Source organism: Schistocerca serialis, chromosome 4, assembly GCF_023864345.2.
Source record: "Schistocerca serialis cubense isolate TAMUIC-IGC-003099 chromosome 4, iqSchSeri2.2, whole genome shotgun sequence".
NCBI classification, from domain to species: Eukaryota; Metazoa; Arthropoda; class Insecta; order Orthoptera; family Acrididae; genus Schistocerca; species Schistocerca serialis.
The window spans coordinates 757,211,294-757,234,538 of NC_064641.1; the positions used below are offsets into that span (position 1 = coordinate 757,211,294).

Sequence of the window (23,245 nt, forward strand, 5' to 3'; positions counted from 1 at the left end):
TCCTTTGACAGAATCTCTTCCTTTCTTTTAGGAAAAGAAGGAGCTGTTAGTCAAAGATGAGATGAGGAAGGAAGAGAGTGTAAAAATTGTGGAAGACATGAAATTGGTTGAAGATCTCACTGGTCCAGATAAACCAAAGAGGAAGTTCATGTTCAATATTGCAGATGGAGGATTTACAGAATTACATACCCTGTGGCTTAATGAAGAGAAAGCTGCTGTTCCTGGTCGAGAATATGAAATATGGCATCGTAGGTAAGTCAGATGTTTGGATTAAGCAGGTTTGAGTTCTATGTTGGTATTACACTGTCTGCAAATAAAGAAATTCATATAGGATCATTTAATGGGACTCAGAATGCTCCAAATATGACAACCTGGAACTTACTTGTTTTGTCAAAAGACTTGCAAGTTAATCATGTTAGAAGATAGATTCCTTAGGACTGGGACAGTACAAGGTTGATGTAAATGCATGGATTTTTCCATTTATGAACATTTACTTGCTTAGAACCAAATATTTCAACCCCTGCAGGTAATGACAAAGGACATATACAGGGTTTTAATCACATGATGTATTTATCTCAGAGCTATTGAATTAATTGATTCTCGGATATTATCCTCGAGTTCCTCTGTGGTGTGAGGATTCGTTGTTTATACTTTGTCCTTCAGTGCACCTAACAAGTAAAAACCATAATCAGGACTTCTAGCAGGTCAAATATTGTTACCAATCACTCTTTAATTGAACATATCGTGAATTGTGTGCAAAGAAACTGTCCGTATGAGCTCTTGCTGAGCCCTGTTGAAAAAATGTGAAGCTTTATTCTTTCACTCAGTTCATTAAAAAACGGTTGCGAAATGTTTTGCGCATATTTTTCACATGTAACTATGGAAAATCCAGAATGGAATGTAACAATATTATGAGAAGGAAAGTTGCTACTCTCCATATAATGGAGATGCTGAGTCACAGGTAGGCACAACAGAAAGATTTTCATACTTAAAGCTTTCGGCCAATAGCCTTTGTCAACAATACATGAGCGCGCGCGCGTGCACACACACACACACACACACACACACACACACACACACACACACACAAATGCAACTCACACACTACTGCATTCTCAGGCAACTGAAACCACACTGCGAGCAGCAGCACCAGCACCAGTGGATGATGGGAGTGGCGACTTGGTGGGGGAATGGAGGAGGAGGCTGGGGCGGGGAGGGGGAGGGATAGTAATTCCACCACCACACCCAGTCTTTTACTTATTTATTTTTCATCTATTACTCTCTTTTTCTCCCTATTTCTCTACTTTCCAATACTTCCCTCCAAACGCCCCCCCCCCCCCTCCCCCAACTCTCCCCTGCCCGCCACCCAGTCTGCAGCACTTCACTGTCTGCCATCCTCACCATCTCACCATACAATCCCTCCCCCACCCAGTCACCATTCCCATCATGCACTGGCGCTGCTACTCACAGTGTGGTTTCAGTTGCCTGAGACTGCGTGCGTGCCTATTGTTGACAAAGGCCATTGGCCGAAAGCTTTAAGTGTGAAAATCTTCTTGTTGTGCCTATCTGTGAGTCAGCATCTCTGCTATGTGGTTAGCACCTTTCCTTCTCGTAATACTGTTTCACTTGTAACTGTGTCATTAAAAAAAATTGGGCCTATTATTCTGTCAACAATAACTGCACACCACACCTCTATTTTCTAATCATGAAGGGGTTCCTCATGAAGCACAATAGGTCTATCTGCGCTCCATTGTTGACAGTTTTGGGAATTTACACACCCATGTAAATGGAACCTAGAAAACAGAATGAGATGATGATCCATTTCACAGTCATGCACTTGTTTTAAAACCAATTCGCAAAACTTTACCCTGTGCCAGGATCACCAGGTCGAAGTCCTTTTACTATTGATACTTTATAGAGCCTTAGCCCAAGCAGCTTAGCACCTCTTCGTACAGAGGTGCACAATTTTTGTGTTTGCTGTGAAAGATGTTTGACTTTTTGGGGGAGCTCCTGTGAGCATTGTACTTTCTCATTTAGACTTCTTGTCTTGAACACTTCCCATTTCACAAAATTTATTCACTAATTTGTGAACTGTATCACGACTCGGGACTCGAACACCTGGAAATTTGGGTTCAAACGCCCTCTGAACAGTATGAGTGAACTCTGTATGCACATAGGAATCGTAAATAAACACTCATTGTGGAATTGAATAATTCAGTGTTGCCATTGTTGCGTTCGCAAACTTCATTGTTACTTTCATGATGCCTGCTCTCTGCTCGAATGACACTGGCCGACAAGGCACGTATGTTTGTACAGCCTTCAGGCTAAAACCCAAAAAAGGGGGCTGCAGTACAGTCAAGCGGGACCCATTCGACCGGCAGGCGCAGCTTCTGTGGCCGGCCTGCAACACTGCAGGCAGGTGGTCATCAGATAAAGGAAACATCCTGTATTTAAGATTACTGGATCATATGCCATTATGAATGTTGGTTAACGTTTCAATCTCAGACCATTTCAGTGCCAGTTACGCTATTGGAACACACATTGCATGACCAGCTTTGACTTGTGGCTAGTTCCCATGTGTACCATCAGAATCTAGAAGCTTAGTTGATCCATTGTAGGGGAACAGGTCTCTGACAGTATATAAAATACTATATGTATTAATAATTTTGAAATGTCTATTGAAGCATATAGTTAGCATAAGAAAAGACTCTTAAAGTAATGCCAAAATGTTTCAAAATTAGTATTTGTCTCAAAATTAAAATTTTTAGCTCTTCCCCTCACTCATATGTCAAAAATTCCAATTATAGCCGTACAGAGACACATTTAATTCTATACCTCACTCAAACCTGGACTGGTCATGATCATGACTTTACAGTATGTATTTACACAGCAATACATAAAAGTTGGATGAAATTATTATCCCTTCCAAAAGAATGCACACAATAACTTTTAAAAACAAATTTCATAAAACACTATATTATGGAAAGAAAAGTTGCCACTCACCATATAGGGGAGATGCTGAGTCACATATAGGCACAACAGAAAGACTGACACAAATAAGTTTTCGGCCAGCAAGGCCCTTCTTAAAAAATAGACGGTGCACGCACACACACACACACACACACACACACACACACACACACACACACACACAGAGAGAGAGAGACTGCAGTTGTGGGGGGCGACATTTGTTGTCTATTTTTGGCGAAGGCCTCACTGACCAAAATCTTATTTGTGACAGTCTTCCTGTTATGCCTATCTGCGACTCAGCATCTCTGCTATATGGTAAGTAGCAACTTTCCTTTTCATAATATTGTTACATCTCTTCCTGGATTTTCCATTGTTTGATTTCATAAAACACTTTTCATAAGAATTTAAGTAAGCACAAGTATTTGCAATGCCGATTTACTCACAGCACAGCACAGCAGTATCAAGGAAATGTAGCAGAAATGAATTCACTCATAAAATTGTCAGCACAGTCACATTGTATTCATATGATCACAATAGCACTGCATTGAGCATAATTATTCCAACTATGCCGCCTACGTAGGTGCAGTGTAGTGCCAAAAAAAAAACATGCTTCTACTGTAAGAGATCCCAAGTGCAATACAACATAACTATTCTCCTTACATAGTTATAAGCCATCAACTATGTGAATGGATGTTCTACTAATTCTTCCAGTGATTAATTACTGAAATAACTGTCTCATGATTAATTCAGGGCAGAACAACAGATTCTAGTTCGGGATGAAACATTCCACATGGATAAAACACAGCTGAAGTTCATTTAAAGCATTATATATTATATTCTCAATTTTTATGTGTATGTAGTTCATGAGCGGTCAGTCTACAAAACTGTGTGGTGCGAAACTGAGGTATAAAAGTTGTTCAACATGGTACTGAAGCTGTTGATACATAGAAAGATGTTAGTAGTGCCTCCAGCTTTGTCATTGAGCAAGTCCATGTTTTATTAATCGTATTGGATCTCTTGGAGTAATGGTGTGGGCATATTCTATACCAGACAGTGCTCTTGATATTGCCCATTGCTTGTGCTCAGCATTTTATCACATATCCACTTGTATCCATAGCTAACCGCCTTCCAACTGCAGCATGCCCATCACACAACAGTTACGTCGAATGTGCTATAACACCCTGTTGACATTCACAAAATAAGTGTTGTTTACAAAGATTTTCCAATACAAAAGCATTCATTTTGTTACTGTACTTTGATGACAAATGATTCCATACGTATAATCATTTAACAAAATTTTGATATGATAATATTTACAAAAACTTAAACTTATGTATTTCGACGAGTTACATAAATAGTCAACAACAGGTGGCATCAGACTTCTCAAGTTGCGTGTAAGCACAGTCAGTACAGGAAATATAGTTTGGGGGGAAAATGCCTATGTGTATAGCCTTAGTATTATTATTCAGTGTGTGATTAGATAGTCCTCTTGGTCATATGCATGCCATCCACCCGTGTACCCCTTAATTCATGAGGAAAATTTCAGCAATTATTAGCTCAGCATGTTTGGCTTTACATTTTGCAAATCTTCTGCACAAAGCTAGGGGTTATTTCTCTTGTCAGCAAGTCAGTGAGAGTGATGGACAAGACCATTGAGAATGTGAGAGTGGCTCAGTTAGTGGAGGTGATGTGGGCATGTTTGCAAATTGAACTCTCAATCGTGCCCTGTCACAGAGACATGCATCAGTTCAGAGTAGCTTTGAAGACAAGCAGATTATGGAAAGGATACTGACTAGTGGCAAATTTGTCAAGACCCATTTGCTGTGAAATCTCGAAACTATTTTACCATTGAGTGCAAAACTAACGTGTATTGCCACTGCATCTCTCTTCCCTCTACCCTCTCATCCCACCCATCCCCCTCTCCTATCCCCCTTCCCAAGGTCGGATCCTGGGTAAACCTTTGGAAGGAGAAATGCATGATGGAAATTATTAGGAGAGACAGGAAAACAAACAAGTGAATAAAAAAAACTTGTTGGTAGAGCAAAACTGTGTGCTGGACCAGGTCTCAGCCAGAGACCTTTGCTTTCCAGGAAGCTAAACTATCGAAGTGTGACTGACAACCAGAAGACAGAAAATGAAATGGAAATGGGTAGGGCATATAGTCAGGTGAATATATCATAAATGAATTCCCAGTAATAATTAAGCAAGATGATGGCTGATGGACGGTGGGTAGATTACTTTTGAAAACAAGGGATATGCATAGTGTAAGACAGTAATGTATGGTGAAGTGTAGAGGTTTTTTTATCCAGCAGTGAATGATCATAGACTATTCTTGTTGTCCCACACAACTCTTAGCAACAAAATTATTCTATCTGCTTGGATGATCCCACACTTTGTAACCAGCAAAGAAAAATTGTGTGGGTAATGTGTACAACATAAAAAACACTCCTATGCTGAGAGGTACACTTGAACGAACGAACAAACAAACAAACAAGTAAGTCTGACAGTTCAGGGAATGACTGATACAATATTTGAACGGTATTGGGGGAGGAGGGGAGTCCTTAACGTAAACTTTCAGCTTGTCATAGTGAAGCTTATGTTTTCATAACTTGCAGAGGTTTGCATTTATCACTCTGAAGAATATTAACAAAACCGTATAACGGAGATGCTCGGTACTGTTACATTCCATCCTGGATTTTCCATTGTTCGAATATTAACAAAATATACTTAGAATCCTTTGTGTCAAGTAATCAATCTTCGACTAGCATAAATCTAATATCAAGCTGAACACACAAATCTGCCTTGTATAAATATTAATCTTGGATCTTTTCGGCATGAACTAAGATGAGCATTGACTCAGAAACATTTTGCGCATCAAGTTAAGTTCAGTTGCATTGTCAATTCATGACCTAGTGACTTTCTAGAAGAAAGTATTTCATTTTGCACAAATGCAAGTTAAAAAGACACAATTAATAATAAATAAATTGTTAATATTGCCACACTGCTTAAGTCCAAAACAATTTCTCGAACTGTAAGATTAAGTAATGAGAACATATTGCTGCCCAGGGATTTTTTAAGACAACTCTATCGATGTGAAAAAAATACACACACATAGTGGAAAAAATTACACATTACACACCTGCGCATTTCAGAAAAACTGGTGTTGGTGGGAAGGATCCATATGGCACAGGCTGTGAAGCTGTCATTGAAATAAAGGACATCTTGTTGGACGACATGCTCTGCAACAGTGTGGTCCAATGGTTTGTAGGCTGCAGTTTGCCGGTGGCCATTCATGCGGACAGACAGTTCATTGGTTGTCATGCCCATATAGTCCGTCCCCGGTAGCTGAGTGTCAGCGCGACAGACTGTCAATCCTAAGGGCCCGGGTTCGATTCCCGGCTGGGTCGGAAATTTTCTCCGCTCAGGGACTGGGTGTTGTGTTGTCCTAACCATCATCATTTCATTCTCATTGACGCGCAAGTCGCCGAAGTGGCGTCAAATCGAAAGACTTGCACCAGACGAGCGGTCTACCCGACGGGAGGCCCTCGTCACACGACATTTCATTTCATTTCATGCCCATATAGAATGGAGCACAGTGGTTACAGCTTAGCTTGCAGATCACATGACTAGTTTCACAGGTAGCCCTGCATTTTATGGGATAGTTGATGATCGTGACCAGACTGGTGTAGGTGGTGGTGGTGGTTGTGGTGGGAGGATGTTTGGCACAGGTCTTGCATCTAGGTCTATTACAGGGATATGAGTCATGAGGCAAGGAGTTGGGAACAGGGGTTGTGTATGGGCAGACGAGGATATTGTGTAGGTTCGATGGGTGGCAGAATATCACTATGGGCAGGATAGTGGATAGGACATTTCTCATTTCGTGGCAGGATGAAAGCCAGTCAAAACACTGACGGAGAATATAGTGTACTGTGTATTTGTTTTTGTGTGCTAAAAATCAAAACGTGGTGCACATTGAAAAGTCATTTTTGTGCATTGGTTAGGATAGGCGACAGTATACCACTGTGATAGGATAGGGGAGGATATTTCTCATATCAGAGCACCAAGGGAGGTAATCAATTCTTCGGCAGAGAATGTGATATCGTTGCTCCAGTCCTGAGTGGTACAGATTCACAAGAGGATTACTCCTTTGTGGCCAGACAATAGATATGTGGTGGATAGTAGGTGACTGGAGAGAGAAGGCAATGGAAATCTGTTTCTGAACAAGGTTGGGAAGGTAATTTCGATCTGTGAAGATCTCCAGTGAAATGCTTGGCATATGTGGAGAGACACTGCTCATCACTACAGATGCAAAGACCGCAACTGGCTAGGCTGTGTAGAAAGGATTTCTTGATATGGAACTGCTGGCAACTATCAGTGAAGGTACGTTGATTGACGTGGACAGAGGTATTAATATGGCCATCCTGCGGTGGAGGTAAACATCAAAGAAGGTGGCTTGTAGGGTTGGGAAGGATCAGGCGAAACAAATGGGAAGCAGGGATAGGGTATCCTCAACCTTAGGCCAGGTCATGTAGATGACATCAGTAAATCTTAGCCAGGTAAGAGGTTTGGGGTTCTGGGTTGTTAGGAAGGTTTCCCTAGATGGCCCATGAATAAGTTTGCATAGGATGGTGCCATGCAGGCACCTATTATTTATCACAGATTTTTTTTGTAGGTGATGCCTTCAAAGCAGAAGTAATTGTGGGTTGGGATATAGCTTGTTTGTGACTGGGAAGGAGATTGTAAGTCTGAAGTCAGTCAGATGTTGAGAAAGGTAGTGTTCGGTAGCAACAAGGCCTTGGTCCTTGACAGTGACAAGCAAAGCACAGGGTAGTAAAGGAACAGGAACTGTAGAGACGCAATGGAGGAAATGTTTTATGTCTTTTATACAGGAGGATAGCAGAAGGTGTTGGTCCACAAGGGCAGAGATTCTATGGTGGCACAGTAACTAGCCACAATAAGGTGTCCTGGGTGGTTGGGTTTATTTACCTCAGTAAGCATGTTGAAGGCAGCAGCGCAGGGAGTTCAAATGATTGAGGAAAGGGGGGGGGGGGGGAGAGAGAGAGAGAGAGAGAGAGAGAGAGAGAGAGAGAGATTGGGGGGGGGGTTCTGGGATTGACCTAAGGATTTGAGAAGGGACTAGAGATCTTCCTGGACTTCTAGAATAGATCCCTGTGGCATGGCTAATGTGTGGATGTATCTGGGGAAGCCCTGGGTTTCATTCAAACTACTGACATATGAGATTGTTTCAAATGTTTTATGTTTTAAAAGCTAGTATATAACAAATTATTAGCTGCTCTCTTTTTGAAATACGCTATAATAGCAAGAGCTAAGATTTTCTTCATGTTGAGACAAAATGCATTTTTTTTTCTCACCATTTTGTGAAGAACATCTTACAAATATTCCCTTTTCAGACATGATTATTGGCTGTTGGCTGGGATTGTAACACATGGCTATGGAAGGTGGCAAGATATCCAGAATGACATTCGGTTTGCCATTATCAACGAGCCCTTCAAGATGGATGTTGGCAAAGGCAACTTCCTAGAGATCAAAAACAAGTTTTTGGCTAGGAGATTTAAGGTAATTTAATTTACTTTTTGTAAAAGCTTCTAATTATCGCTTCTGGTGTTACATTAATCATACTCAAACCTTATGATAGACTAGGTTTAGTCTCTTAAATAATTTTCAATTAAGAAAACAAAACAAGTAATGCACAAACCACAACAAAGTGGAGTACATAAAGCATTCAATAATGGTTACTACACAGTTTTTGGCTTAAGTCGCCATTGTTGTAAATGTGGTAAATCGGACCAGACATCTTGTGGTATCTGAAACGACCACATTTCAGACCCCCCTACTTAAAGCTGTCACGTTAAAGTATATGCTTAATAACTGAAACAAGAACATAGTGTTTATTATAATTATTGTTTATTTCTTATATATAGTTTTTCCATAAGCACACTTGTAGGCTTCTGCACCTACTACGAACCAATAAAGAGGAGAAAAATAACTTCCAATGATTAAATTGAAATGTAAGCTAATATTGTGACTCTAAGAAGAATGTAATAATTGTCACAATTTACAAAGCAATGCAGTAGTGCGTGTAAGCATATCATCCACTGGCAGATAAATAAATTGGATTTCTGTTGTAGGCACTAAGTTTCCAATGCTTTTTCCATAGCAAGCAATTTTTATAGTTGGCGTATATTTTACTCATTGTGGTGGTATTTTATGAAGGCTTAATATTTTTATTTTAAGTGCGAGGGTGGTGATTTAGTACATGAGGGAACAAGAACTCTCATTGGTGTGTAAATAGCCTGTGCAGATTAAATTCCACGTCGTTATAGAAGTGACTATCAAAACTTTCAAATGCTGCCTCTACAGAGAGATAACTTGTGAAGTTGCGCTTCGAAATAGTTAAAATATGGAGGTGTACATCACTACAAGGTCAGAGCTCGAAATGAAACGAAAAGTTTTTGTGTTCCAAGAAAAGGTTTCCAGCTGCAATTCATCACTAATCAGTTGTGTAAATTTAAAGATCTTTTAGCTCAGTAGTAAGGTGATAGCATTATTCACTAATCAGTTGTGTAAATTTAAAGATCTTTTAGCTCAGTAGTAAGGTGATAGCATTTGGGCAGACAACACATTGTTCTACAGTGTTTCCGCAGGGGTATCTTCATCTGCTGCCTCATTTCCTACGTTTCCAGCGAACCGTGGTACATAGTCTCCAGAAATACAAAACTGAATGAACATTTTTATTGATGTTCAGTGAAAGTTCATTTTGTGAAACGTGCAGAAGTGAAACTTTTTTAAATAACGAAAGTACTTGTTTACGGAAGATTTAAATTTAGAGTTGCACTGCAGTCGTCAGTTCTGAAGCTAGTGACATTACAAAACACCGCTTTTGCTTTGTGCAAATGCAAGTTGGGTAGAAGTAAATAATAAAGAAATTGTTATTAGCACAAAAGTTGCCACTCCCACGCTGCTGAAATTCAAAATGTGCAACTAAAAGTGAAAAAGAGACCTCTTGTTGGAGAAGTAAAATTTTCAGTACAAGCAAAAACTTTTGGTAATGTTTTAAATTCAAATTTTGATTTTTTTGTATGATTTAGTAATTAATTTCATTCTGATTCAAAAGTTGTGTGAATCCAACAGGAGTCACATTTGTGTCAGTTTTCAAAAAAGGACATCTTGTTATTATTGGGGTAAAGGCCCAAAAAGAGGCGCCCTTTCTAAATATCACAGCTGCATATGCAATGTGTCACAAAATAGTATCTCCTAACTTTTATAGGCATTTTAAGGAGCTCAGAGTATAAAAGGACATTTCGTGATTACAATAATGCCAAACAAGTCAAGTAAGTGGTCCCTTTTTATGTGAGAGTTATAAATGCTTACCAGGTGTTACCAATTTGCAGCTGGTGGCCCAAAAATACCAGCTGACAGGTGGCATTACTGCAGCAGCAAAAACCTACACCTACAACACATGTTAACAGTGCTATTGCTACTAGAAATGAAAAAGGTGAAGTTGTTGTGAATACAAACAATTGGCTAAGTGCTTTGAAGAATACTAATGCAAACATAGTGCCTCACATAAACATATCCACTTAGAGTTCAGTGTTACCCATAAAGGCAGTTTACATTGCAAAATGGGCATTGATGGAAATAATCCTTTGGCCACTGTAAAATACGGGATCACAGAATGTACTTCTGGGGGGCTTTATGAATTCAAAATTTAGGTGGTTTTGGGGCCGTTAACAGCTTCAGAATCAAATTTTGATCTAAAAGATGCCATAATACAGAGTAAAAATACCAATATTTTACCAATAAAATGGTCTTAAATTTTTGTACACTAAATCCGGTTGTATATGCCCCAGGTAAAACCTGGGAATTTTTTCACGTAGGATTTTGATTTTGGGAATTTTTCATTATTTTAGTTGATATTTAAACTTCAGTAATTTTGACTGGTAAGAACTGATACTCTAACAAAGAATTTGACTTTAGCCATCTACTGAAAAATAATACTGTTCACAACAATGAAACAAAATGCACATAGAAGCATCTACCGACAGCAAAATGTGTCAAGGGATGTAGGACGAAGACAACGCAATACTGTGTAACAACAGATTGCTTTTGATGGGTGTGACATTGGCAAAAAGAGTGAGAATGTACGATGACTTTCTTGAATCACAGTGTGTTCATAGATTACACATTATGTAGTAACGATGGAAAAATGTGCAAGGTTGGTTCGTGAGCATTTCACGTATAATCCGCATTTCTATGGTGAAGCTGAAGTGCTCGTTGGAACGTGTAATCACCCAGGTAACCCACAAAATGTTTGGTGCACAGCAGCAGAATTTACAGTCATGCTTGTCAGAAATATTTGGCTGCTGCATTTTATGCTGTGCTCTTAGGATCCTGCCTGACCATGCCCTTGGAAAAAACAGCAAAAATTTGTGATGACCATTATTATATGTGAAAGCTTAACTTTTCTTGATGGAAAAATATCATCTAGTAGTCGTATTTCGCAAAGCAAGCATACATGTTATTGCCCCCATATTTTCTTGAATTTGGAGTTCACTGCTAGGCAACTCAGAGTGCTACTATCGTCTCGTTTCCACAACGTAACATGGGTATTGTAACTTCTTACATTTTGGTGTACCATTTAAAGGATTGTTATGTTTTACTGCACTGAGGGAAAGTATATTATCACTTAACGTGGAAAAATGTACTTTCACTTGGGGCATAGAGCATTGTCACCCAGAAAAAAAGTGAATCTATGACCGGGAAATCCGGGAATTTCTTTCTCTTGTCTGCATACACACCCTGTAAATGTGCTATACATCTGGAGGGGTTGAGAAAAGTACCCTCTACCAATGACTTTATGAAAAGGAGAGTTGGTACTCACCATATAGCGGAGATGCTGAGTCGCAGGTAGGCACAACAAAAAGACTGTCACAAAATACTGTCTGTGGCAACAGTCTTTTTATTGTGCCTCTCTGTGACTCAGCATCTCCGCTACATGGCGTGTAGAAACTATCCTTTTCATTATATAGTTACATTCATTCCTGGAGTTTCCATGTATGTAAGTAATGAGCACAGATAATAACTGATCTCCATCACAATTGTGGGAGACGACTTGTATTTAATGGATTTGTTCAAAGGTATTTTACACACACACAGTGGCAGAATAAGAAAAGGAAATGTGAAATATTTGCAGTAAACAGTGAAGTACATAGAATTCAACAGCAGCCAATAACGACTGGACACTTCTTACAGAAATGCTCTGGCTTGGATAGCAATAACTTGAGAATTTATATTAAATTTTTAACTACTGAACATGTGCTTAAAATGAGACAACTGCATGCACATCAATGTGCAGAAATAGTAGTAAGCATGTGTAAGTCAGTTAACTAAGTGGTACTTATTAGTCGTTATCACCACACACACACAATGGCAATGTTTGCTAATGTGCAAAATGCTGAGTTGTTAATGGGACTTGGGCTTAAACTAAACTGCGTAGCAGTTATTAGTCATAGCATTTCTCTTGCACGATATACCTGTCAATGTATTGGATGAGTCACCTGAAACAGATGACATTGTATTTGTTGCGAAAACAGTCCAAAAAGAACATTCCAGTACCTACTAAAAAAAAGTCAACAAATTAGAAGAAATTTACAAAGTGACAGTTTGAAAACATGATTCTTGTATTTCTTCCAGTTGTAGTCCTATAATTTGTCTATCTATTTCCAGTGTTGCCATTCTTATTTCATATTCCATGAGCATGCACTGTAGTTTCATTTTATGTTCATACTGTACGCATTCTAATCTTTTTGCAAAATCGGTATTTCATATGGAGAAGATCTTCAACATACAGTAGAACCCCAATTATCCTAACTCCAACTATCTGTATCCCAATTGTACGGATTGCTTTGGGGGTGGAGTGTTGGTTTTGTTTGATAGATATTACAGTATACAACATTGCTCTAAAAGCAATCTGAGACGACTGTATTACGACAAAATCTTCCAGTGAATAATGTCTACAGGACACACACTGGTTGTTGTTGTTGTTGTTGTTTTTTTTTTTTTTTTTTTTTTTTTTTTTTTTTTTTTTTTTTTTTTTCCCCCCCCCCCCCTCATCATTCAGTGTGACCTGCATCAGTCTGCCCCCTGACTTGAGTGTATACACCAATTTGTCCCTGTATGTTCCATCTTCTGTGTCTTTTGTTTTGTGTTATGATTTACTGTATGGCATGTCTTCTAAAAGGAAACATGTTGTCTTATCACTGGTAGACAAAATAAAAGTCCTTGAACAATTAGACAAAGGCCTGAGTGGTAAGAAGTTTACTCAGATGTTTAGCATGGGAAGATAAACAATTTCAGACATAAAAACAAGTCAAAAATTTTAAACTCTGTCTCTGTCCTTGAGAATGAAGATAGGATTTGATTGAGAAAGCAATGAAAACAGTTAGCTTGAAGAGGCTGTATTACAGTGGGTGAGCATTGGGAAACCCGCTTTCAGGGCCGACTGTTTGCAAAGAAGCAATTCTTTTAGCCAGTAAAATCACAATTTGCCTTCATTTAAAGTGAGCAGTCACTGACTACAGAATTTCAAGGCAAGCAATGGTATTTGTAAGTTGAGTTTAAGTGGTTTAAAACTATTAGCAGATCAAAAAGCAGCAGAAAATTTTATTGAAAAATTCAAAATTGAAACAGAATCTTATGACCCTGAATTTTTGTGTATCTTTGTGTGATACAACTTTAGCTTCTAATAGACCCTAAGGGCAGAAAAGGCCGTGTTACCGTGCTAACTACAGAATGTCACAAAATACCCCTTCTGTTGATAGGAAAATCAAAAAAACCATGGGCTTTCAAAAATGTGAAAATTTTCCATCTTCTACAAGGATCAACCAAAGGCCTGGATGACTGCTGCTTTGTTTTGTGCATGGTACGGTTCAGTTTTCATATTTAAAGCAAGGAAAAAAAAAAAAACTAGAAGACCATAGGGAAAGCAAGCAGTAAAGTGGTGATAATTGTGGACAATGCACCCACCCGCAGAAAGCCTTCTTGATAGAGCAGATGGACATTTCAAAATAATCTTCCTGCCACCAAACATAATGAGTGTGCAGCAGCCAATGGACCAGTCACTTAGCAGAATATGAAGCAAAATTACAGAAGAAAACTGTTGAAGGTTTTTGATAGACGATGGAAATAAGAAGACATTTGACTCGTCACCAAAAATTTAGTTTAAAAGACAGGTGGCAGTACCGAGCGAGGTGGCGCAGTGGTTAGACACTGGACTCGCATTCGGGAGGACGACGGTTCAATCCCGCGTCCGGCCATCCTGATTTAGGTTTTCCGTGATTTCCCTAAATCACTCCAGGCAAATGCCGGGATGGTTCCTCTGAAAGGGCACGGCCGACTTCCTTCCCCATCCTTCCCTAATCCGATGAGACCGATGACCATGCTGTCTGGTCTCCTTCCCCAAACCAACCAACCAACAGGTGGCAGTACCGTGGAATTTGGTGAAGACAACCACATTAAAAAGAGCTTATAATAAATTGAAAGGATTTCAGCCAAAGAAGAAATACAGAAAGATGAAGATTAAAAGAAGAATCGTGAAAAGGGAGAGTAATAAAGAAAAGTAGCAGAGGATGAAATATCACTTGAGGTCATAAGCAAAGTCTCTTAAAAATTCCTGGGTGAATGATTGCAGTGCAAAGGATATAATCAAGTGGCTTGCTTCTATTCTTCCTCTTAATGAAGTATTTTTGTGTTGCATTTGGTACGCTGTTAAGCAAGTACAATGGTGCTCAACCCAAAGGTTGATTTGAACACTGTGGTGCTTTGCTAAGCATGGTTGTGTGCTCCTGGCTTCCCCCTACCTCTGAAATGACTTACACAGCTAGTTAGAAGGGGACCTATAGTTCAACATGTACACCAAAACACGGTGTAACTTGATTTGGCTACGCCCCACCCCCACCCCTCCGAGAGGAAAAGTGTGGTGAGTAACAGAAAATATTGTAGAACCAATGGGGATTGAACCTAAAACCTAGTGAGGCATCCAGGCATATTTATGTGCAGTCAATTAATCCTTCTGTGTATACACATCGTGGTACGCCAATCCTCAGTTGTTGTGGGCATTTATACATGCACCTCTTTGATTTTCCTACAGTGCTATGGATGCTTCCTTAGCTGCCAACCTATTACTGCTGCGAAAGAGTTACTTCCGTATCTTGATGAATAAAAAAGTTTAAAGTATTTATCATATAACACACGTGCCTCATTACATGCTGTCATCTGTAGAAAACCCTATTTTCGTTATCTTGAAGTGTTTGACACATGACAATTGTTTTGACCACGATTCACAATGCAAGGACGTGAATGGGCGTGTCTCTGACTACCGTCCTCCAGATACAAAACCCAATAGCTCAAGAATGAAATGCAATAGCCTTCTGCTCTCAATTCCAAATAAAATTTTGATATCTGTCTACATTTTATCCATTGAAATCTCTAAGCCAAAAATTAAACCTACACAAAAGTTAACGCATTTTTACCTCTGCAATTTTTGTGCAGTGTTTTACTTAAGGCAGTGCACTAAGTACAATGGATAACAAAAAGAAATTCAGTTCGTATCAAGGGAATGTACCAGACAGTAAGATGTGTAAAAATTAATTGTCTTTCAACTAATAGTTTTCGGAAAATAGGATGATAAGTATTTCATATCAGTTGGAACAGTGTCTTTCAGCACAGGCACCAGTATTTGGCAAGTGGTACAGCTGTAACAAAAGCACTGTCAGCACAGAATGTAAAGAGCTTGTCTGTAGCAGCCAAAAGGGTTAATAAGTTATTTCTCAATCAGAAACCACACTGAGCGAAGGGAACAAACACAATTTAGTTGTGAGGCTGCAGATACACACAGTCCACTGCAGTGGGCACTCCCAACTGGTGTTGTGCCTTTCATGCTGTTGCAGTCTCACAACTGAATCAAAATGCCAAAGACGTGACAATTCAAAAGCTGTCCACTGCAGTGAAAATTACCCGCCAAAGGGTTACTTTTCGTTATACATGAAAATACTCAGTTGCTGTGGTAATACTTTGTAAATCAAAAGCAAACGGCATAGACATTTTGCTTAGAAAACATACAAAATTGACAACTAAAAGTAAATTAAAATCCTTAATGCATTAAATGTGTGCTAGGCCTATTAGCGCCTCTGTGTTATGAAGCTGTACAAACCCTCTTTCCTTAGCCATCGAGTGTGTACCGTGTGATGCAGTGTGTGGAAACTGAGGGCTGCATGCTTATTGTTGTTATAGGTGTGGAAATTTGAATAAATTGTGGCTTTGGGTCTGCAATTAGCTTATGTCCACTTTCTGTAACAGCAAGCCTGACAAAATTATAGTCTTTAGTTTTATACATTTCAACTGTGAAAAATTTTGACACTGTTTCTGCTAGAGTTTGTGATGCATGTAATTACATAAAGATTAAATTTAATAAATACAAAGTGTATTTTAAATTGTACCTTCTGGTATAGGACTCCATTCTTGGTCATTTTCGTTATATTGCCATAACACATTTTTCAACTTTTTCAGTCACAGTTTGTCCCTATTTTTGTGAATAAAAGTCTTTGGTAATATCTTTCACACCTTTCCTTTGTTGGCAGTAGTAACTTCGTTGGTTTTTTGCCTTCTGTTGTATCTTTTGCCGGCCTAATAATACAATCAGCAATAAATCTTTTTTAAACTGTGGAGAAGTTTGTTCTTCCTCCATCTTTACAAGACCCCTTCAGTAATTGTTGTGTATCTACAATGCACTAATATATTTGGTCAAAGTAGGGTCAGAACTGATCTTCAGTCAGCAGGGTTTATACAGTCAGCTGTCTGTGTATCTTAAGGTATAACTGTTAGAGGTAACACTCATCCTGTGTGCTCTGCCTTGAAATGAAATGGGCTGTACATAGTCACGACACAGCTAATTCCTGCTGTGGCTAGGACTTTCATTTATTATGTCAAATGATGTTTTTGAGCCTGTTGCAATATAAAACTTTATGAAGTTGTTATTGTTAGTCTTTGTTTCACAACACCAATTTTTGTTGTTGTTCGTCTTACAGCTTTTGGAACAGGCACTTGTAATTGAAGAGCAACTGCGCAGAGCAGCTTACCTGAACCTCACACAGGATCCTAATCATCCAGCAATGTCACTAAATGCGCGTTTTGCAGAAGTAGAGTGTCTTGCTGAATCACATCAGCATCTCTCTAAAGAGTCTCTTGCTGGAAATAAACCAGCAAATGCTGTACTCCATAAGGTTAGTGAATTATGATACATTACCAGCAGTTTGACTGTTGCTATTCATGGTAATAATATTGTATTATCTTATGTTGTAGGTGCTGAATCAGTTGGAAGAACTGTTATCAGATATGAAATCTGATGTGAGTAGGTTACCAGCTACTTTAGCAAGGATACCTCCTGTGGCACAACGTTTGCAAATGTCGGAGCGATCCATACTTTCGAGGTTAGCTGCAACAACCACCTCGGGCAGTACGGCTACAACTCCAACAACATCACAGCAAGGAGCTGCCGGTAAACAGAGCTTAGTTTTGGAACTATTTTTCATACAAATGTGTGAGAAAGTGGTCCTTCATTCAGCATAATACCTATATAAAACTAAACCAGTCCCAGATTTGATATCCGGTTTGAATACCACTTCACCAGGCACGGTCCTATTGAAGGCGGTATGCCCTTTCCTTCTTCAGACCTTCGAACTGACTTGCCCCAGCCAGTTGCTGTGAGTATCTACAGTTTGTGAGACCCCCATGGTTCAAATTTCACATTTTCACATATACAGCTCATTGCAGGTGAAAGAAGCAATCAATACTGATCTGACACTAACACACAGCCACTGAGCTACGATATTTATATAGTATTATAAAAGCATCTTCATTAACTATGTAAAGAGGTGTAACAATTCTGTGCGTTTTTACAGCATGTGTTTAAGCGAAATATTGTTGAACGCCATAGATTTGCAAAGCCTTAGACTTTCAAGCCAGAATTTGACTGTAGTGATTATTCAGGATTTTTCCAGTGTAATTGATGACATATTTCTGGATGTTCAGCTGTTCTGATTCAGTTGATACCTAATATTTAAACTACCAACTTACACTGAAGACCCAAAGAAACTGGTACATCTGCCTAATATCGTGCGGGGCCCACATGAGTATGCAGAAGTGCTGCAAAACGACATGGCATGAACTCGATTAATGTCAGAAGTAGTGCTGGAGGGAATTGACACCATGAACCACTCAAGGCTGTCCATAAATCCATAAGTGGGTGGAGATATCTCTCTTCTGAACAGCACATTGCAAGGCATTCCAGATACGCTAAACATGTTCATGTCTGGGGAGTTCTGGTGGCCAGCGGAAGTGTTTAAACTCAGAAGAGTGTTCCTGGAGCCATACTGTAGCAATTGTGGATGTGTGGGGTGTCGCATGTTGTCCATCCAAGCTTTGTAATTTCAGTGTTCATTTCTCAAAATCAAACAGTGGAAAGTCCAGGATAGAATAACAATAATATGAAAAGGATAGATTGCTACTGATCACATAGGTGGCGTTGAGTCACAGACAGGCACAATGAAAAAGTTGTAATTATCTGTCTGCAACTCAGTGCCTCCTATATGTTGTGAGTACAGTCTATTCTTCAATATTGTTGACACGGAAGTTTTTCAACGTCAACTGTCTCAATATTCTGCACACACTCCAGTTCTCAAACTCCCACTTGCATTGACACTTTGATCACTATAATTTGTTAAGAATTTGCTGCATACATTGTTAGGAGTCTGTGCAATGCTCGATCTGCCACCTTCTAATTATCTGCTTGCTCTTTGACTAAGTGTACTGTGATCAATGTTGTCATCCCATACAGCTTCTGCAACCTCTTCTGAAAGTTTGTCACGACTGTTTTCATAACAGAAAAACACTCTAACAGCACATTGCTTCATATGAACATCACATTCACGGGGCTGAATTGCTGTGCAATGCTTACTTTCAAGAGACTAAATATTAAGTACTGCCAATAAACACAAACAGAAGTAAAAAAAAAAAAAAAAGAGGCAGCACAGGGTGGAAACGGGGAATTAAATTTGAATGCAGACAGGAAGCATACTTCTCTGGCCTCTGTGAAATTAACGATACTAAAATGAAAATTACATTTTACAAAGACACATAGTCCATCAGGAATGTAGGTGCCACACTCTGTTTGTGTCTACTGTCGTGTGCCTTCCTCAGAGAGGATATACATCAGGGTGAGAGGGACTCGCCTTTTTTTGTCTCTCTTCATTGTAAAGTCTCCTATTTCTCCTTCTTTTGCCTATGAACAACTGCAGCCTATGGTTATTTCAATTGTTTCTCCTTTCCTTTCTTCCACATGTCTCTCATTGTTTCTCCATGTTCCTCTTTTCTTCTGTCAAAGTGGCTCTTGTCTTCTTCTTGGGTTTTTTGTGGAACCTTAGAATATTATAGTTTCTTTCTGAGTGGCAGTAATTACTCAGTATCCATGGAGCAATTTGGAGTTTGTCCATGTAACTTCCAGTATCTTTGCATCATGTGTTACCCATTCTTAATTTACCAAAGTATGTGAACAGGGGGTTCATCCTTTGGATGTTGCCACAGAAAGCTTTATCTTTTTATAATCATATCTGGAATTTTTTCAGTACATTTATAATGTAAACTATTATGGCATATTCTATATTGTGTTTGCCGTTTAACTGCTCCCAAAATTTTTCTTAATATACTCTTTTCTGTGATTTCCAGTGCTTCCATTATTGCATTTGTATTTATCAAAAGCTCCCAGAGTAACTAACAGTAATATTATGAAAAGGATAGATTGTTACTCACCATACAGAGCAGACATTGAGTCACAGACAGTTACAAGATAAATCTCATTGTGGTTGTTCACATCAATTATCACCCACCTGCTCTGTACAGTGGGTGGATCCAAGCTGCCTTCCAGTCTTCATAATCTCTCCTGTTAACCAGATATTTTGGATGATTTCATTTAGCTTGTCCAGAAATTTATTATTCGAATATTTCACGTGTAGTGCAATTATGGAATCCTCTCCATGTCCCTTATTGTTTTCTTAACTCATTTTTATTGAGTCACTTTTATGTCTATCTGCCTGTTTGGTACAAATTTTGCTGTCGATTTTAAACTAACTTCCCTCCAGAAATGGATGCCAATGCAATATTAACTCACTTTCTCTTATCGTGGGTGAGGGCAAAAAAGATGGATCGTGGATGAGGGCAAAAAAGATAGATAACACCACACATCTCAGTTGCCGTGCAGGACCATTGGGTTGCATGGCTAATATTGGAATGTGTTCCATGCAGTTTGCGAGTGGTTGGATACAGCTAAGCAGGGGGAGGGGGGATGGGAGATGGACACAGAGAGGGGGAGGAAGGGATTGTGTGCAGTATATGTGACATTCTGACATATGATACAAAGGAATTACAGGCATTGGCTGCAAGTGGGTATTGACTGAATTCAGTGGGGAAAGTTGAAAAGTTGAGAATTTGTGCAGGACCAAATTCAAACCTGGCATAAATTTTCAATTCTCACTGTTGATTTCAGTCAGTGCCCACTTGCAGCCAATGTCTGTAATTCCTTTGTATATTAATCCATAATAGCTGCTGGATCAAAAAAGTGTCTTTCTTTCCGTTTCCAAAAGGACAGACACCACAAATATATACTGACATATTCTTACATGGGTGAAACCACAAATAAAAGCTCTAATTATTTTTAAAAAATAATTGCATCAAAATGTTTAAAATCCATTGAAATTTCACACACGCAATACTAAAAAGACATAAATTCCATTGAAATTTCACACACGCAATACTAAAAGACAGAAAATAATTATTTAAATAAAAAGATTTTAAATATAATATTTTTTAGCTCTACTAAAAAGTATAAAGACCCATGCAGATTCCTAACCACATGTAGATAAGTTTTATAATGAAAAACATGGGGCACACGAAATCTTATAAGTATTTTCATAACTATTAAAGTACCACATTCACAAGTTTGCAGGATTATCTGTATGAGGTTAGGAATGTGTATGGCACTATGAGAATTTATTTTGTACTTTTTAGTCCAATATAAAAAGTATTGATTTAAAAATTATTTAAACAATTATTTATTTATCAGATTCTATGGGACCATGCAGATCAAAGCTAGCAAGTTATGGATCAAATCAATAGATACTTATAGAATGCTGATTAGAAAACTTATAAACAAAAGAGTTAAAGAATTAATGAAACCCTTAAAAATTGCAAGAGAGTATACAAATAAATGTTACACAGAACTTCTCAGCTACTGATGGGACTCATTTATAAAATAGCAGCAGTGTGCCAAGGAAACATGGTGACATGCCCTTTCTTTTTTTAACTTTCCACATCCTATCCTCCTCTCTTCCATGAGGGAGGCTTTAATAGTTCCAAAAGTTAGGATAGCGTTGTCCACATGCCACATGTTGTTTTTGTGTGTGTGTGTGTGTGTGTGTGTGTGTCAGCAGCACTAATTTTTGCTGGCAATTGTCTCATAATTTTGTAGTTTCCTAGAGTGAATTTTCCTTTTGATATAATTACTTTAGATTAATTCTGTCAAGTTCCCTCCAGAATGTGAACTTAAAGTCCAGAAGCGACCTCATCTGACATTTTCCCGAGACAGGTGTCAGTGCGGCATACTCGAAAGAGATGGGGGTGTATGGCAATTCTTGTGTTGTTTGTTAAGAAACCAACCAACCAACATAACAGAACAGTGCAGTGCAGCAGGATCTTTTTGGTCATCAAGCTATTTGTAAAGATGCATTACCTAAGGAGTGTAGTTTTTATAGACTTTACGCTTATTATCTAAGCATCAGGCACAATAATTATTAAGCATTTAAAGTGAGGTTGACATGTAATTCCTATTTCCATCATTTTAAATATAGCCTCTGTTGCTTGCTTCTGTGTGGTTTTGGAATACTGACTTTAAATATGTGATGATACCTTGCAGCACTCCTGAGCTCACAGTTCCCAGGAGCATTCCAAGCTGCACAGTTGCCAGCTGCTTTCTCTGCAGCGAATTTTGCAAACTTCAGACCACAGTATTCTGTGCCCGGTCAACCACCACAAGGTTTTCCAGGTAAGACATTTTTTCTTCTTCTTCCTTTTGACAAACTCTGTTGTTACCGAGACTTTCAATAATTTGTATAATAATCTACTTACCCTACCTTATTTCTTTTGTGTAAGCACAAATATAAATAAAAATTCATGCATCCAGTTATTTCTGGTGTATCATGGGTTCCGTGTGCTTTTCATGTTTAACAATAAAATAAACTAAAGCAAAACATTGAGTCCTAAAATGTAATAGCTATTTGAACAGTTAGTTTTCAGATGGGATCTCTATTATCATCACCTTCTGATGTGCGTTTGTGACTTGAACAATGCAAGGTCTTGTCATTGAAAATCAATTCTTCATGCTAATTGTGTGCGTAACAGGTGTGTACTGAAACACTTACTTTCACTTGCAAAAATATGGTGATGATTTGCAGAAATTTGTCACAATTTGCTGCTCATATTTTGTTCTAAAAGGGTTAAATGCCGCAGAGGTAACTGGAAAACAACGGCACTGTTGAGAATAAACTAAAGTGTGAAATTAGATAGTTAAAATAGTAAGAGTGGTTGATTTTACTCATCATATAACTGATATTAACATGTTACTCTGACATGTTCAATCTATTGCATATCATGTTGATCAAGTTTTAGAGAAGTGTATTTTCAGTACTTATCAATCATGTTAGACTTCAGGCGTTGCTGGCCTCCAGATCAATACTGTGTCTGGACATGTATTGTGTGCAGATGATCTTTTTGAAGTTTAGCCTACATTGTGCCAGTACCTCTCTCCTGTAAGGGGAAGTTGTGTGTTGCACCTATGTCATTTCGGTACATTTTAACTTCAATACTGTACATTTTGAAGCTCTCGTTCATCACCAGGGCTTCAGATGCAGATTCGTTACAATATCAACATGCTAGAAATACTTATCTGTGAAGGTTGCTGGTTTCTGTTGTACTTGATACCACAACAGGCCTGGCTTTACAGGGAGCAAACCGGGGTGTCTGCCCTGGGTGGCAATTTCAGGGGATGCCAAAATCATATTCTTGAAGGAAAAAAACCTTGTTTCACAAAGCGCCTCACATCCAGTGCACATTGGTCTATTGTTTATTCGTATGATTTTGAAACCTATCC

General features: G+C 38.8%; 1 protein-coding gene across 4 annotated transcripts in view; it reads left to right on the forward strand.

Moving 5' to 3' along the window:
• LOC126473300 (chromodomain-helicase-DNA-binding protein Mi-2 homolog) overlaps nt 1-23,245 on the forward strand; it is a 165,166-nt gene that overhangs the window by 136,443 nt on the left and 5,478 nt on the right. For all 4 annotated transcript variants that reach the window (XR_007586432.1, XR_007586434.1, XR_007586433.1 and 1 more), the window contains exons 33-37: nt 32-252; nt 8,382-8,547; nt 17,076-17,270; nt 17,350-17,545; nt 22,013-22,141. Coding sequence is in view for 1 of the 4 variants with exons in the window: in XM_050100270.1 (XP_049956227.1) it covers nt 32-252; nt 8,382-8,547; nt 17,076-17,270; nt 17,350-17,545; nt 22,013-22,141 (907 nt within the window). In the remaining 3 variants the exon portion in view is untranslated. The remainder of the gene's footprint in view (nt 1-31; nt 253-8,381; nt 8,548-17,075; nt 17,271-17,349; nt 17,546-22,012; nt 22,142-23,245) is intronic.